Source organism: Labrus mixtus, chromosome 19 (assembly GCF_963584025.1).
Source record: "Labrus mixtus chromosome 19, fLabMix1.1, whole genome shotgun sequence".
In the NCBI taxonomy this organism is placed as follows: domain Eukaryota; kingdom Metazoa; phylum Chordata; class Actinopteri; order Labriformes; family Labridae; genus Labrus; species Labrus mixtus.
The window spans coordinates 4,672,495-4,690,762 of NC_083630.1; the positions used below are offsets into that span (position 1 = coordinate 4,672,495).

General features: G+C 40.2%; 2 protein-coding genes across 3 annotated transcripts in view; both read left to right on the forward strand.

The window, feature by feature from the left end:
- Positions 1-5,935, forward strand: part of itgb1a (integrin, beta 1a) — a 28,158-nt gene extending 22,223 nt beyond the window's left edge. Inside the window, exons 13-17 of one of the 2 annotated variants that reach the window (XM_061064167.1) lie at positions 18-240; positions 1,793-2,025; positions 2,229-2,395; positions 4,144-4,221; positions 4,729-5,935. In XM_061064167.1, coding sequence (XP_060920150.1) covers positions 18-240; positions 1,793-2,025; positions 2,229-2,395; positions 4,144-4,221 — 701 coding nt within the window. In that variant the 3' untranslated portion in view covers positions 4,729-5,935. The remainder of the gene's footprint in view (positions 1-17; positions 241-1,792; positions 2,026-2,228; positions 2,396-4,143; positions 4,222-4,728) is intronic. The other variant, XM_061064168.1, reaches the window with a different exon arrangement.
- Positions 5,936-6,889: 954 nt separating this feature from the next.
- On the forward strand, positions 6,890-17,894 carry LOC132994045 (ras-related protein Rab-18). Its single transcript, XM_061064128.1, has 7 exons — positions 6,890-7,086; positions 9,289-9,344; positions 13,139-13,200; positions 14,608-14,680; positions 15,916-16,034; positions 16,492-16,558; positions 17,686-17,894. Exons 1-7 carry the CDS (start codon positions 7,019-7,021, stop codon positions 17,853-17,855), a joined length of 615 nt encoding a protein of 204 aa, XP_060920111.1. The 5' UTR covers positions 6,890-7,018; the 3' UTR covers positions 17,856-17,894.
- Positions 17,895-18,268: the final 374 nt, after the last annotated feature.

Consider the following 18,268-nt stretch of genomic DNA (forward strand, 5'->3'; position numbering starts at 1 on the left):
TTTGTCTTTCTTCTCAGGGCATGGACGCTGTGAGTGCAGAGTCTGTGTCTGTGACCCCATGTGGACCGGAAGCGCCTGCGATTGTTCTCTTGACAATAGCACATGTATGGCCAGCAACAAGCAGATCTGTAACGGCAGAGGAAAGTGTGAATGTGGCATCTGCAAGTGCACTAACCCCAAATTCCAGGGTCCCACCTGTGAGACTTGCCCTACCTGTCCAGGAGTCTGCACGCAGCATAAGTAAGTCTGGAATAAAGAGTAATCTTATTTTTAATTGCATGTTTGAAATTTCATGATTCTGCTTTTTTTATTATTATTATAAGGCTTTTATTTTGAATTTTTGTTCTGTTTTAAGCTGAGGGTACTTTACTTGCTGTTTGAACTCAACCCTGCTTTTATTTTGAAATAAAGTTAGTTACAACACTAACTTAAGCACAGAAACAGGAAGTTGTTAGGGATCCCAAACTGATGTCAAACAGCTCAGGTAACAAAGGTAAACGTTTGATGCCATGAGGTGGATATAACTCTTGATATTTGCTGGAGGAGCTGCATGTTTAAACGCAAACATCCACATTTTTACTCAGATTTGACCCAAAGTTTTTCCTTACAGCCCCCTAGGTTATTTTTTTTCTGATAGGGATAGTCTCCCGCTGTGAGGAGCATTATGTGAACAAACAGGTCAGGAGAATTTCCAGAGCAGTCCTCCTGAAATGATCTAGATATTTTCAGGAGTGCATATTTGAAAACGGCTTTAGAATTGAGGGGGAATATCCAAACGTCAAATAGTCAGCCAAAGCTAATGTAGAAACTTCTGCGGTCTCAATTTTCCTTTTCAAGCGGGTATCTTCCAAAGAAAGCTAATTCTGCATTCTTTTAACAGTGCTTGTTTTCTCAAACTGTACCCAAATAAAGGGGGAAAAATCTGAGGCTGAGCAGCCCGGAGCAAACTGACTCCAACATGTGGAGGGGGAAGTGGGTTAAGGTTGTCTCGTTTTTGTCGAGGGGGGAGAGACCAACAATGTCAGATTTTGGAATCCTACACTTGGAATTAATGGGAATTTCTACAAATAGATGTTGCTATAGATTTCTGTTCTTCACATTCAACACCAGTGTCATAGTGGCTAGGGGGCCAAGAAAGACCAAGACAGACCCTTTATACCTAAATGTAAAAGTCAGTATCACACAAAGAACAACATGAGAATGTCATCAGAAGCAGAATAAAAGACTAAACCACTGGCATATTTTTATTTATAAGGGTATTCTCGGTCTGCTTCCATCCTACCTACAGAGCTACATTCTTCAAAAAAGTAATGGAAGTTACCATCTTCGCTCGCAGGATTTACACCTTCTAACCGTCCCTAAAGCCCGTACTGAATTAGGAAAAAGGGCGTTCAAGTATGCTGCTCCCTCTTCTTGGAATCGGTTGCAAGATACTTTAAATCTTCAGGAGCTGGTTTCCTTGAATGTTTTTAAAGGTCGTCTTTATGATCTGGAGGCAGAAATAACTGACTGTAGATGTTTTTAGCTAACTCGTTTTGCCCTTTTTGATCGCTTTGTTGCTGATTACTTCTGACAGATTCTGATGAATGGTTCTTTTTGTGATTCCTGTATTTATGTTCATTGTTGTTAAGTGTTTTATGTCTGAAACCCTGTAATTGTGCTGCTGCCTGTCTTGGCCAGGACGCTCTTGTAAAAGAGATGTTTTAATCTCAATGAGACTTTTTCCTGGTTAAATAATTTTTTTTCTTTTAAATGTCACTGCTCATCACTCACAGCACCCTGTTCCTTTCAGGGAGTGTGTCCAGTGCCGGGCATTTAACACCGGGGAGAAGAAGGAGTCATGCGCGACAGACTGCACTGACTTCGAGCTGATTAAAGTGAAGGACAGGGACAAGCTCCCCCAGCCCGGAGACTCCTCTTACCCCGTCATGCACTGCAAGGAGAGGGACGCCAACGACTGCTGGTTCTACTACACATACGCCGTCAACAACAACAACACAGAGGTCCATGTGGTCAGCACGCTGGGTAAGCAGGAGGGCGGAGCTTAGCATGAAGGCAGGGTGTGGACGGTGTCTGTTTCCGAGGGGAGATGATTACAGGGGCTGTGGTGGCTGCGCTGCAGAAATAGATCATTTGTGTATTCACACAGAGGGGTGTGATGATATGTTTTCCCATGGTCTCTCTGGTTATTTTAAGCTCCCTAACTCTCTGCTTTCACTGTGTTTTAGACTGCCCGGCCGGTCCTGACATCATCCCCATAGTGGCGGGCGTGGTCGCCGGCATCGTCCTGATTGGCTTAGCCCTGCTGCTCATCTGGAAGCTGCTGATGATCATCCACGACAGGAGAGAATTCGCCAAGTTTGAGAAGGAGAAGATGAACGCCAAATGGGACACGGTGAGTGTTCAGACCCTTTTGAGGGGGATGAACAGAGTAGATATTTCTGATTTATTTATTTTGGCAGAGATTTGTTGGAGTTATGTGAATGTGGAAAACAGGTGTTGTTTGGCCACTGTCAGGGAATGAACTTGTGAGAAGCATTTATTGTTCTTAGCAGCAGATGAGATTCGCAGACATGCTGATGACATTACAAAGTGTCTGGCTCACATTCTCTCCAGCCTGTGTTGCTTTTGAGTGGCGCTCAAAATAATAAAAAAAAAGTAAGTATGCCAGGCACTGTGTGGACTTTTTTGGGAAAGTTATGCACTCTGAGCAGAGCTGGACTTTTTTTCCGGGGAGTGGTCACAGCTCCTCCCCTCCCTGCTTCCTGCCTTCTGTAGCATCATCTGCCAACATCAATAAGATGAGGGTCGGTTAAGCACGGGGTTCCTGTGCAGTGATATGCCTCCCCCTGGTGGTGGAAATGTATCATACACTTAGTGTATGTTCGTTTGATGATGCAGATGTTCCTGATCAGCACTGCAGCTCTTTTTTTTATCACCATGGGCAGGGCAACCCGACGGCTCCAGATCCCTTTAATTTGAAGAAAGAAGGCTGAAGCTGATAATACTGACCAAATAAACAAGGCAGAGGAACCAGGATGAGCTTCAGAAATACTTAATGAGCTTCTTATCGTAATCTCCTCTGGTGGCAACCACACAGCCAGGCCCGCAGCCTTTTATGCTTCCAAAAAAAAACAACTCCACGTACATTAGATAGATCGCTATTAAATTAAGTTGGCCATTGTTTAAATAACACTTCCTGTAGCAGTGTCTCCTAAACTCATAGATAAAGAAAAGGTCTGCATAGCTATAGTTCTCTACATGTGCAGGACAGATATCATAATAAAGTCATAGAAATACTGAAATATAAAGGCAGTAACATAGAGCCTCCATGAATGTAGTATTAAGTGGGAATATGATGTGTGATGTGGAAAAAGGTCTTCACACTGTTCAGCTCAGAATGATTTATTATATTGAACAACTTATTTTTTTGATCTGCATGATCTTCCTCAGGCAAATGTTGCAGCAGAGAAACAGTCTTTACAGTGTCAATCATTATCACCTGTTGAACAACCAAAAACAGGGACAATAACTATAACCACCACCAGAGGGAGACATTTACCTCCTCTGCTTCCTGAGGTATATGTCACCCTCTTGTGGTGGTTTTAGTTGTTGTCCGTTTGTTTCTTATTTTTCTACATTAGTACATCTCTATCTTGCCTGGATGTGCACACACTAGTTTTTTATTTAATTAAACATCACAGCCGGAGTCTGACATTTCTCCTGATCACATTTTCTTTGCTCCCAAAACTTAATTATGGCATTAATCACAAGTGTATTATACCCTCATGTTTCATAGTTGCTATGTACAACATACTTCAGGATCTACTCCAGTCATCTGTGACACTGGCTGAATTTCTTTCTGCTACATTTGGTGTTCTACTGAGTGAAAGAGCTAGCCTTAGCACTTAGCAGGGAGTGACTGATTAGCCAAAAAAAATAATAGATGTATGTATTTCAAATCTTAGATGATAAGAATCTCCATTTTTATGTAAATTGTTTTTTTCCCTCACCTCTACTGTCTTACTTCCATCGCTCTCTCTGGACTTTATTTTGTTCCTTTTCCTCCTTCATTCTGCTTTTTCAATCGTTTTTTTTCTCTTCTGTGCTGAACTGTATCCTGTCCTCGTTCCCTACCTGTAGCAAGACAACCCCATATACAAGAGTCCTATCAATCAGTTCCAGAACCCAAACTATGGCCGCAAAGCTGCCGCCCTTTAAGTTTGTATTTTCTCTTCCTTTCCCTCCTCATTTTTCCTGCATGGCCTGTTTCATGTGTGACTTCATTTCACTCTGTTGCCTCTCTCTCACCTGCCTTTTAAACCTATCAGGTAAACTAAAAAAAGAGATAACTGGACCCTGGAAGAGTGATTTAAATAGTTTGTATAAATAGGTGCATGAGTGTGCTGTGACGATCTGTCCAGTTCCAATGTCACAAAACGTGCACAGAGTTTGAGGATTGAAGTGTCTCAATACAAAAAGCTTGTCTGGTAAGTTTGCTGTGTGCTTAAAAAAAAGATACATTTGTACCTGCTGGTTGTTCTTGTTTAGTTGAAAACAGAAGAGCATGATAGTTTGAAAAGTGTGTTCTTGATAAATGATAGGTGCAGTGAGTAACTAAACCTAAAGGTTAACACATTTTTTGTGGCAGAAGATCTAACTAAAACATTCTGTTTGGCCCAGTTATAAAATCTTAATTGTAACTGTTTTTTTCTTTTTGCTTTACAGGGTGAAAATCCAATCTACAAAAGTGCTGTCACGACTGTGGTCAATCCTAAATATGAAGGGAAATGATCGGCTTGTATTTTCTCATGAACTCTGCTCACTGCAGTATTCACCGTGGATTTGAGGGGATCCGAAGGAGAAGATTAATGTCCCTTTGTCTCTGTCGCTTTACTGTAATAATGTACCCTACAGCCACTGCATCTGTCTCTTTACTAACACTCTTCATTTATATGCATTCATTGTATTTTTAGATGTACAGTCTACACTCTGTGTATATACTTTTTAAGTTGCATATTTGCAGAAATGATGAAATGATGGTGCTTTTTTTCCTGCCACAGGACTTTTAACAGGCAGAGGATTCACTTTTTTTAAAGTAACACCATGTGGACACTTTGGATTTCCAATATATGTACAAGAATTCCTCCGCCTCGGCCTCGCTTCTCTCTCTCTGTGTGCACTGATATCTTTTGTTGTGTGTTGCAGACAGGACCTGAGTTTAATCTGTAAATCGTCAGTCACAGCAGCACATTCTGTCAATGTGTGTATATATAGAAAACAACTGCAATAGGACGATTTGATTAATATCTAGCGGTGAACATACTGTAGATTGGACAGTTGTGTTGGATCTCTAATGCAGTGGTTGTAAATGTAGTTTTTGAACTGCAGCTGAGAAACACCTGAAGTTTGAGGTTTGTACTTTGTTTTTCTAGAGGACTGAAAACCTGAGATGAATATGAACCGTCTTTGATTGAAGTGCTAATACTAAGGGACTGTATACCACTTATTAAACTGCTCAGATTGTAGCCATGTTGAACAATCAAAGGATTTGTTTTATTATCATGCAAATAATAAATGAAGCATTGTTTTATGTGCTAACTGCAGAAACTTTTTTACTCAGGTCCTTTCCTGTGTTTGTCAAGTACGCCAAAAAAGAAAAAGAAAAAACATGCTTTCTGTTGTTCAGTGGACTGGTGAACTTATCTGCCCGGGTCAGTTCAGTTTGTTGCTTTTCTTCTCAATTTTAAACTGAAACAAGACATTTAGTTTCGACATCATATGAATCACCTCTGAAACGCTTTCACAGCCAAATGCCTCTAAAGTTCACACACAAGCCTTTATAGTGATGTTTTTCAAAGTGCCTTTTATTTCAATACCATGTTCTCTCCCAATGCTGTTTATGAGTTATTTATTAAATAAACTGTTAAAACGACCTTTGTCTTTACTTGCTTGATTACTTTTCATTGTGGATCACCATGTTTTTAACAGTGAGACAGAAACTCGGGTAACGACACATAAAGTTATTTCTACTTCACAGAGGTGCAGTGAGGTCAGTGTCTCAGTGAGTGCATTCATAATTCAAAGATAACTATCTGCAGTGTAAGGCTCTGGTCTCAGAACACTGCATGGTTTTATCGAGGTATGTAGAGCATGAAATCATTTATCATCCTGTCATGGTGTGACTCATGGTCACAAGTGTTGCTTCATCAATCACTGATAAGTCTTATTCAGAGGAGGACTGGGTTTTGGGCTGTACTGTAAAGAAAAAATGTAACCCTGTTTAAAGATGAAGACAATATTTAAAATGACTGAATTTAAAATATCTGATTTGACTTTAAGATACTGTATGCCATGCTGTGCTCCTATTTACTAATTAGCCTGTATTACTGAACAATTCAAATTCAATAAAAAGGTTGACTCAAATTACTTGGATATTACATTTTTTTAAACCAATTATAAGAAGACATGCATGGTTTAGGGCCAGGCATGAGAAAAAAAACAATGAGAGGAGGAAGATTTTTTCCATTATGTGCTTTGAGAAAAGATTGTATAGTAGTGTGGAAATGTCAACAAGAGGGTCCTAAATAAAATTGAAATACGATTTCTAGAATGACATTTTACTAAATATTTCGACTTAATTCTAAAAATTACATTTTTCCGGACATTTTCACCTTTTTTCCTCAAATAAAAATCTTCCTTATTTCATTATTTATTCCTCATGTCTGGCCCATTTATCTTGCTCTAATCCTCATGCATGAGGATGATGTACGGTAACATGTGTGTCTTCTTGTGTAATCGTCGACGTTATCGTTCGGATGAGCTCATCAGACACCGTGTACAGCGGAAGTGCCAAAAAGTCACATCGGATACGATCGGAGTGAGACATCTTTTACTGTCATACTATCTTTGTTGCGAGCAAGCTGTAAACAGGGGACGCAAGTTTGTGAAGACTGCGCTTTAAAACAGGCTGTTTTAGCTTTTTATTGACAATAACGCCGCTTACCGTGAACTGAACATGGAAGACGACGTACTAACGACGCTGAAAATATTGATTATAGGAGAAAGTGGTGTTGGCAAGTCAAGGTAAGCTAAAGATGTCTCCAAGAAAATGATGTCGTGGCTCACCGTTAGCGTTGCCTGCTAGCATTAGCATAGCAGCAAAAAAAAACAAAATTTAAAGTTTTAAGATATAAAGGCTGTTTTAAAATGACTCAATTAGTAGTCTTTTTTTAATATACAAAGACAGGTCACAGTGTCAGGGTATTTACGGTTTATATAATGCTCACGGATTGGTACCTGTCCAGCTAACCTAAGCTAGCTGACAGTAGCTGTATGTGACGTCACAGAGCTGTTTCAAGATGTTGCAATAGAGAGACCACTTTCCTGCCTTCATGTCTTCATGGCTGCACTGCCTCAAGCACGGACTGTTATCTAAGCTGTACTTACATTTTAGCAGCTTAAAATGAACGCATAAGGCGTTGTAAGTCACTGATTTTATTGCATATATTTGTGATGGCTAGTCAAGAAACAGCACATAAATCTGATCTTTCTGTATTTGCAGCACTCGTTTTTATTCAAGAACCCGTGATTGACGCAAAAGAATAAAAACAGCTACAAATCTAAGAGGTTGTAGGCTCAGCCTCTCCAGAAAGACTAAAGTGCTGTTTAGCTTTCACAACAGGGACCAGTTTTTCCACGGTGAGGTAATCAGATGTCACAAATCATCCTGATATTCAAAGAAGAATCATGTGTTGTTACCACCAGTTTTATACTGTGCAGTATGTCAACAGAGTGGAGAGCTCAGTCAGGTTATTTGGCCTGCAGGAATGTGGTCTAGACAGCATGAAGGACTCCTGATGAACAGCCTGAGCCATCAACCATCACATTTCAAGCTTTGGTATCGAGTACAGCATGACTCCCATAGTTATTATATTACACAATGAATGATGAGCTGCCTGAAGCTTTTCTGCAAGTCGTCTGACTAACTAAAATTGTTTAAATGCAGATTTCTTTAAAGAACAAACTCTTATTGATGCACAGAGCTTTAATGTGCACACACGTTAATTGTTATAGCTTTGTTTTCATGTATTTTCACATTTTTATGGTCATTTACTGTATATGTTTGAGTATGTGTGTACATGTATTCATGCATTTGCTTACTGGGCTGATAGAAATACAATATATGGAGATTAGCTTATTAAATCACAATAAATGATGACATCAGATGTGTGCACAAACTGCAATAATTGCTAATAACCAATCCTTCGTTTTAGTCTGCATTGAAGACACTTCTGATACTTTAGCATCATTAGAAAAACCTTTAATTCAATAATGTCAGCTCAGCAGTGATGTCCAGTTGGTTCTTTTCCCCTCTACTTACTCTTTTTTTGACATTATCCTACTAAGATAATTGTTTGGACTGCAAGTCACAACTGTGGTTTAAATCTAGGTTCTGTTCCTGTCTTGTCCGGCAGTGCAGGTTAGTTTTCTCTTTTTTTAGACTTAGCACTGAGGAGCGACAGAGTTTATGCATACCGTAACATAAACCTAGGTTTAAATTTCCTCAAAACAATACAGCACTCTACACAAGCCGTGGGAATCAATATCCTATTATTATTCCACAGGTTTCTCCTTTGTACAATAAACCAATTCAGGTTATAATTATTCTGAAATGTCAGTATTTGAATTACTCCACTGCAATTGTGCTATTGTCAAGTAGTTTTACTGACTGGAACAAACAGATGTTTAAGTTGTTTCCCTGCAATCTGTAAAACCCTTAAGTCATCAGGGTGGTGATGACTGCTCGGCGAGGTAGACACAGGTTTCATTTTCCACGAACAAATGACCCAAACAAAACGCATTTCTGAACTTGGCTGTCTCCATGCATAGTTCATCGTTTATACGGACTCCAAACAATAAACACTCGCTGCTCCAGCATCCCTCCTCATGGCCCGTGAAAAAAAATAAGAGAATCATGCCCGAGTCAGAGGAAAAGAGTCGGCTAATCCCAATCATCAGCGCTGTGATTAAAGTCTGCGATGAGTCAGAGTTGAGAAATGAACCCTGACCTCCTAACTGCAATCTAGTGGTGATGTCATCTGACTGGAGATGGTTCACGTAATGCAAGTGAAGGATGAAGAGATCAAAAAGAAAGAGAAGGAGATACAACATAATGTGAACAATGGGGTTATAAAATCTGACCCAAAGACTTAAAGCTGGCTCGACTTGTATGAAATGAAAATAAAGAGTTCTCATCTACGTTTTTCTCCTTCTTCCTGTCCACAGCCTCCTCTTGAGATTTACAGATGACACATTTGACCCGGAACAAACGGCAACAATAGGTGAGTAACACATCTGAGGTCACTTCAGAGAAGGGGGGAAATGACAGTTAGGTGGTGACAACTGTGAGATCATCAGCTTCATCATCTGCACAGTCAAAATGAGTCACAAATTATGATGGTAGTAGATACGCACTCACTCCATATAAAAGTTAATACAAATCATTTTCAGCACCACCACAAATGATGACTTTAATAAAACACATATAGTATTTTTTTGTTTGTTTATTTGGTTCCCCATTAGCCACTAGCTAAGTAGCAACTACTCTTCCTCCACTCATACAAACATGAATTTAAAATCAGTATAGAATTAGAGTTTGGGAGTCCAACTATTGCTATTGTGTAAATAGTTGAAAGATCATGGTTATAAAACTCCTTACAGTAGAAAATTTTTTAAAGTAACACTAAAGCTAACTATACATGAAGCAATGTTTATAAAGCTTCCCAGGTTCAGGGTTACCAAACTGTTGTTACAGTTGCTTGTGCAAAGCTTTCATGCAGGTGGCAGAAGACAGCTTCGTGCAGGGATGTGTTACAACTGAGTTTGCTCGCCTTTTCAAGTCCTGATTAGGCCCCTCAGGGTGTAAATGGCATTATTCCACAAAATAATAGTTAGTTATTTATTCCAGAGGTAGAATTGGCTCAATCATGTTGCTTCTTGAGTCCACTGCTCACTGAATTCACTGCTAATAGTCTAAAACAGTCAAATATTTGTAATGCTAGAATCAAAAACAAGGTCAGCTTTCTGAAAATCTGCCTGTGAGGACGCTTGCTAACAGCTGGTATGAACACTTGGCAAGCTGGAAGTGAAAGTTAACATGATCAAATCTCATTCTCCAAGCCCGAAAAGCGATTAAATTTATTTCAAACTTAAATTGGATTTGAAGAAGAAAACTGTGCTGCAGACCCGGCTGATGAAACTGTGAACTTATTGGCACATTAGGACTGAAGGCTCTTCCAAGTCCTGGTGGACCTGCAAACCATATCAGCTACTATTAATGTTATAAATCATGTTATCCAACAAGGACGCGGGGCCTTGAGGCTGTAACAACCAGAAACAGCCTTAATGGGTTTTTTTTCAGTAGAAGTCAAGATTTATCACCTTATTGACGTCGTGTTCTCTACCGCTAAGTGCATGATTTTCTAGCTCACATTGCTTTCTTTGTTAAAACCCAAATACAGAATCAAGGAGAGGTTAAAGCAGTTAAAACACAGTGTTGTTTTTTTCAAGGTCATGGCTTAGATAACTGCTGTTTTACTCAGCCAACTGTGATTTTGATGCCGAACAGATGACTCTATTGGAATCAAGCCCTTCTTCATTGTCTCCAGCTCCCTCACATCAGACAAGAAACACTTCAAATCCAGAATCGCTTGATCCCAATTCATGTACTTTCATCCCGATCACCTTCACAAGTTCAACTGAGGATGTTTTTCTCTTTCTCTCTCTGGTGCTAACTCTCAGACACTGATGGTAGAGGCTGCTATGTAAAGTGTCTCATAAGTATTAATTCATCCCATACAGACACATTCATATGCTGCAGACAAAGCAGCCGGAGCAACTGGACACATCGGACTTATGCCTGTTATTCCAAGTGAAGGCAGTATTGATTACGATGTTTTTGGGTTGTATGATATACTTAAAAAATAACCATGACATGAGACAGTAAGAGACTAGCTGACTTTGATTTGGTGCTGCTAGAAAATAAGGAATACATATTTCTTACTCAACTCTCAAACTCTTGAGTCCAGTACAGCCCTTCTAAGTGTCTCGTTGTGGCTCATGGTGAACAGGTTGGTCTTATAAAATCCCACCTTGTTGTGATATTTGCAAACAGACTCACTGTATTTTCTGTTAAAGGCCCGTCTGAGTTTGTACTAAAGCAGGACACACTGGTCCAGGTCCAGTGTTTAGTGTAAACTCCTCCCCATATGCTGGACTGGAGGAACAGCTAGTTGTTGTGATTTACTGTGTGAAGTGGACACACTGTATTTGTATGTGGTACTGTGTGTCATATATATCGTCAGACTGTTTTCATGTCTACTTTCCTCCTCATCTGTTTTGACTCCAAACTTAAACTGCCCTCCCCGCACTCCCAGATGTAAAAACAAGCCCATCACAGGCCTGCTAAATCTGTCAGTGGATGCTAAAACTGTAGACCGACATGTCATCCAAACACGCTCTGCAGGCTGACACGCTGCACAAAGGCAATACAGGAGATTTATTTTTGGGATGGAAGATGAACAACATAGTTATCTTCATGTAAATGTCTTTTCCTCTGAGACCTGGTTGGATTTACAGAGGTGAATCATTGCTCTCTGAGCCATAACACAGGTGCTGGGATTCTAAATGTTTTTATACACGTCTAGGACATTAAACCCCACTGTCCCTCTGAGATGAATATGAATGAATAGTCCGTTCATGATTTAAATATAGGACATGGGACGGGCACGATGCCAGTCTGGAAGGCTGGGGTTAGTTGAAGTTCAGAGACGTGTCGTGGTGTCTATATTTTTTTGTAATACATCAATCCTAGTTGTAGTCTGCTGCCGGGAAAGGATTTTTATTTTAAACAGCAAAATAGAAAATCGGTGTTTTTGCTCCAATAAGAAAAAACTAATAATAGTCAGTCCCTTCATTTATTTCACCAAGATCTACAAATCAGGCCAGACGAGCGTCTAAATGGTAAATGGACTTGAGCTTGTGTCACGCTTTTCTAATCTTCTGACTACTCAAAGTGTTTTCACACCACAGGTCACACCTACACATTCACACACTGATGGTAGAGACTGCTGAGTAAAGAGTCCATCAGCAGTAACTAATCCATTCATACACATTCATACACCACCGACGCAGGCAGCGGGAGTAATTCAGGGTTAAGTGTCTTACCCGAGGACACTTAAGGTGGAGAGATGACGACTCTACTAACTGATCCACAGCCACCCATAGTGGATTCTGGCCTCACCTTTAAAAAAATATGCCGACTTCCACCATTGAAATAGTTCAAATTTAAGCGTTTCTGTCTGAATAGGATACGTAAATATTTATGTTCAGATAGCTAGCTAGACTGTTATAGTTGTGTTTTAACAGGTCTTTTGTTATAAAGAAATCTATAAGACAGAAAAAGCTTTCCAGAAAGAGTCGGACCTGCACCAAGAAAGTGGAGCCACACACCAGCACTGCACTACAATAAAATACTTTATCGCCCCCCAGGGAGAAATGTGTTGTCACAGCTTTGCACAGTTGGTACACAGGTTTACACATATATTATAACGTACAACTGGAAGTAAAAGGAAGAAACACACCAACAATGAAAGAGGCCAGTCAGCGTGAAAGAGCGGTGCTGTTGCAGCAGAGCATGCGCCATAGACAGCGTACTGTGTGTCTTTATTTATTATATATTCTTTATATTTATAAAGCACCAAATACATATTTATTTTACCTACATGCTATGAAACATCTAGACCCCTCAGGTCTTTCAAAACAGGTTTGGTCAGTGTCTCCAGAATTAAAACCAAGCAAGGTAAAGTGAGGAACAAGTTTCTGGAGGTTTGAAAAACTAAAGACACAATGACTACAGGGATCAAACCTCTTAATAATAATGCACAATGTGTCTCTGATCTCAAGCTTACTTTAGAATGATGTTAACTGGCTTTTTAATGTACCCTAAATGCTGACTTGTTTTTCATGTATCTCATGCACGTTGAATTGCTCTGAATGACCTGTAAGAGTGTCCTTAATGTGTCTGAAACAGGAAGAGGGAAATATGAGTGATTGACTGACTTCTTTTTTTGTCTAGGTGTTGACTTCAAAGTGAAAACCATTTCTGTGGACGGTAACAAGGCAAAGCTTGCAATATGGGTGAGTAAAATAATCATGTTGCAGTGACTCTCATGAGACAGAAAGACGAGCCTCGTTCTTGTGTGTCAATCAGGGCAGAGATTACAGCGTTTCACAAATGGTTTTGGCGCAATCTCTTGAAACATTCTTAAAGCTTTCAGCTACCAGATACACTCCCAAAATAGCTCATATTTTACGCAAATCACGACGGTTAAGCTGCAAGAGTCTGCAACTCTGCAGCCCGAACCTGTAATTCATGTGTCAAATGAAGTTGTTGTGTCTATGGGTGACACATGGCCGAGGCAGACAAAATGGCACGTTTCTTTGACATCGTCTAAATGACTGTCGACAACATGTTTAGATGTTTTGAGAGGATGAATGTTTGACTCTAGATGTTTTTTTTATTTCTTTATCTCCTAATTGACTTCTTGTACAGTCCTGATCTTTATGTTTTAACAGAGACTGAATACTAATGAAGTTTCAAAGTGAATCCCCCTTTAATGATGCTGATTTTGAAAGCTCAAGGTTTTACTTTGAAAACATTAAAGAGCTGTAGGATTTGTCTGAATCTGAGAGAAAAACTGTTTAATTTCCCCTGCAACACAAGCCATACAGAGCAGTCACCAGCTTTTATTGTACAGAACAAAACATTACACCCGTCAGTACAAAATAAAATATTTACTGAGGAACCAAAGCAAAGACCAATGACATAAATACACAAGTATTATTCATGTGATGACTTACATCAGGAAATAATTCAACAATATGTTAGAAAGTGAAATGATTCAGAGGAAAAGAGACGACCTGTTCTGATCAGTCACAAACAAACTATGTTTTTGCATAAATGTGCTGAAACATCTGTAAATGGTAAAGATGATTTGCACAAGAAACCAGCTGTTGAGTGAAGAATTCAAAAAGTGCTTTGAATGATTTCATGTGTTTTTGAGATTTGTGTATTTGCAGTGCCCATGCATAGGTCTTGTCAACCTTCACTATGAATTCCTTGCATAGCTAATGTTGAATATTTGTCCTTGCTTTGTATCACGTGACCTGTCAGGTGACCTCAGGGGTTGTATATATGTGGAGGTGTGTCTACTCACTGGTTCATGTCTGATGAAGGGCGAGGGCCCTGTGGTCATTATTCCCATTAAGATTTAATTGCAGCTTCTGGTGTGTGGACTTTTTTTTTTAGATTAGAGCCAAAGCAAGTGAGAAAAACAGTTTCCATAAAACATCTACAGTCTGTCTATACCCTCATGTAGCCAGAAGATGGCGCCCTTGTAACACCATCTCTGCCTCCATGAGGGACATTGTAGTCTGCCTTGTTGTTTATGTCTATCAGTCCTGCATTTCCTTCCGTCAGAGTCCCCTGTTTGTCCCGTCCAGTGTGTCCACTCGTGTTGAACTAGTTGTGTTTTTGATTTTCAGGACACTGCAGGACAGGAGCGTTTCCGAACGCTGACGCCCAGCTACTACCGCGGTGCCCAGGGAGTAATCCTGGGTAAGTCAGACTGCTGACGCCATCATCGCTAAAGCACCTGTGTGTATGAGCTTCAGAGCTTGTGTGTGTGCCTCCAAAATGTAAAGTTCACGTCCCTGGTTGTAAAAGTAACGTGATGGCTTTTCATCCTGTGACCTATAAACACACACACACACACACACACACACACACACACACACACACACACACACACACACACACACACACACACACACACACACACACACACACACACACACACACACACACACACACACACACACACACACACACACACACACACACACACACACACTCTCTCTCGCCTCTCTCCTCTCTCTCTGGAAGTTAGTTTATAGCCTAAAGTCCGAGTGGTCGTATGGACATGCATGTACATTATGCATATGAACACACACACAGGAAGTGAGTTAAACCTCTAAAACAGACTTCCTCTGCAGCCTTCTGCTCTAATGATATATAGAAATACAGCACATAGAGCTCCTGTGTGATGCTGTGGAGACTACGCTATGTTTTTTTATTTTGATGTGCTGTGAACTGGAAGTAAAGAATTAAGAGGTCTGTTCTTTACAGCGACAAGAAAAAACAATTCAATGTTTTTTTTAAACTTTTTCATTTTCATCACTCCTAAAAAATCACTGTTTTTAACTGTTATAATACCGCCTTTCTTTTTCCTGGGTGAGATTCAGATTGTGATAATTCAAAGGTAAATGATGACTGCTTATTTCCACCATACTAGTTTTTTTTTCTCCCACGTTGTCCGTTTGTACAGATCAATAGAAGAAGAGATGTACACTTGATAGTCAACACAACACGGCCGGAGAAACATCATCACTGCTGCAGAAGAAAGAAAAATGACATTAACAAGTTCAACAGAAGTGGAACATTTTTCTGCTTCCCTCTCTCATGAAAATACAAGCAAAATATTCTGTTTACAGTCATTAATCCTTAAATCTTCTCCAGTCGTTAGCGCTTTAAAAATGAAAAAGGAGGTAGTTGTAGGCAAATCACGTAGGTGCAGGGCAGTGCAAAAACAGCAACCTGAAGAAGAAGATAAACCCGCACACTTTCTCAAATGCCACAAAAAAAGTTTTTTTCCGGTGATGACCAGACTCTGTTGTCTTATTATGGATTAAGAGATGGAGAAAACAGAAGCAGTCTCACTTTGTAGCCTAAGTAATGATGACATTGACAGTTTAATGAAGTATTTTCCTCCATTGTAATTTTCTTTATCTCAGTGTACGATGTCACGAGACGGGAAACCTTCACCAAGCTCGACAACTGGCTCAACGAGTTAGAGACATACTGCACAAGGAACGACCTCGTCAAAATGCTCGTGGGGAATAAAATCGACAGGGTGAGTGTGTTCATATATAAAATGTGTGTGTTTCCTGTCAGGTAGAAAAAGGTTTCAGCATGCTCGCTTAAAGCCTCAGCTTCACCTGAAGTGATGAAAGAAGTTTAGCAGGGGAAATTTAGATTTGGATTTCAAGTTTAGAAGAGCATAAAGACGTTACAGCTTAGTTTCACAGAACAGATTCACAAGTCGGCTAAAAGAATGAGAGTCAGCTTCCAGCCGTTTGACAAATGACGGAGCTAAATGACGGTGGCAGACCCATTTTCATATTTCAGGCAGCTGTTCTTTTTTTTTTAAACCAGGATAAAAATGCCCACTAAGTAGAGCATTATGAATTTATTGTGTCCTGTTCTTTGTCTGTGAAAATCACTTTTCCTCTCCACCCTGTGACGACCACAGTGGCTGACGGCTCCGCCCGGCAGACCTCAAATAAGCCATTACCTCTCTTTTGTTTTAGGAAAACCACGAGCTCGACCGGGCCGAAGGCTTGAAGTTTGCAAGAAAACATTCCATGCTTTTTATAGGTAAGTCGGGGAGGAGGATTCCCTGCTCTGCACAGACCTGCTGCGCACGAGACTTTCACACAACTTTAGAAATAACTATCATAGTTTCTGAGGAACGCTCTCATAGGTCTATTTATAAAACCTCTTTGTGTAACGTCTTTCATGTGCTTTCTTTTCCCCTCGGCTTTTGTTATTTTCAAGATTTCCGTTAAATGGATCAAGTATAGATGTTTACTTTCCTCAAGTTCTCAAAATGCCATTTTCTAAAAATGATTGTTAAAACGGAAACATTTCTTTCTGATCTTTCCAAGTTTTAACAAGAATTTCCTAGAATCTAATTCTGGTGTCTCCCGTCTTTGAGGAGGTGTTGACTCTGGTCCTTAATCACGGTCTTTGGTTCACTGTTCATGTCGGAGGTTGAAAGTTAGTCTTGAGGTATTTTCCAACACTCAGCGCTTAAAGCTCAGCAGAGAATGACATCCAGAAAGGAGAACAACCAATATGAGATCTTTAAGGCAGATTCTTTTTAAGCATCCAATAAAGCACATTTTTAAAATTTAGAAATAGAAATAAATATATCTTTTCTCTTTTGCAGTGATCTGACTGCAAATTAAATCAAAATGCTGCTTTCTGATTTTGTTTTTGTTTTAATGGTCAACTGGGTTGTTGCTCAGTATCCTTTTCTATTTGAATTCAGTTTCTGTCTGTGAGTCACGGTCTTTATTGATTTATTTTATTGCAAAGATGCTTACAGCAGCATGTTTTGTGTTATTAAAGGTTGTGTTCATGTAAGGTTTGTTGATCAAACTGTCTGGTGTCTGGATGCACTGGTCGTCTGAAGTCTGCACAATGATCAAACTTTCTATCTTTATTGGAGTTTTTTTGTTTACATGCGTGCAGCCAGAGACGACGTGATGTTTCAAAATCACCCAAAGCCTTGTTTTCTACATTATATGCTCCATTAAGGAGCTATAGGCTCATAGCAACCCAATATAGCAGTCAGCTCTTGTCAAAATGCAGACATTCAAACTCCTCTCAATTCTTCTTACAATAAACTTTTCCTGCATTTTTATGTTTCTGTCTTCACCTCCTCACTTCTCTCTCTTCTCTCTCCTCCTTTATTTCTCCTCTGCGCTCTGTTCTTCCAGAGGCGAGTGCCAAGACCAGGGACGGTGTTCAGTGTGCGTTTGAGGAGCTGGTGGAGAAGATTATTCAGACCCCCGGTCTATGGCAGAGCGAGAACCACGGCCGAGGAGTCCAGCTCACCGACGAGGACGCGGGAGGCGGAACCTGCGGAGGCTACTGCTCCCTGGTCTAGACAAACGATGGAAAACACCTTCACACACAGACACATGTTCAAACACACACACACGTGGACGCCACACACTCAAATATAAACATGGACACAAACACACACCCCTCCCCGCTGTGTCATCCTGAGCTGAGCCCTCTCCTCAGACATAGAGGCGGTGGAGGTCTGAGGGTCGACCGTCCGTCTCCTCGCTGTTCACACAGACTTTTTGCACACTTTCTAATAACAATGCTGCGCTAATATGCAACTGCAGCTCCGCCTTCCTCTTAACGGACACCAAGTGAGGGTTTGTTTTTTTCTCCTCGTCTTCGTTTTGAGTCACAGTTTTGTGCCGTTTTTAGACCCCGGGTCAAAATATGAGCCATTCTCATTTTACACATCGAAAGAAATAATTAAAAGAATTAACCAAAGTCACACAC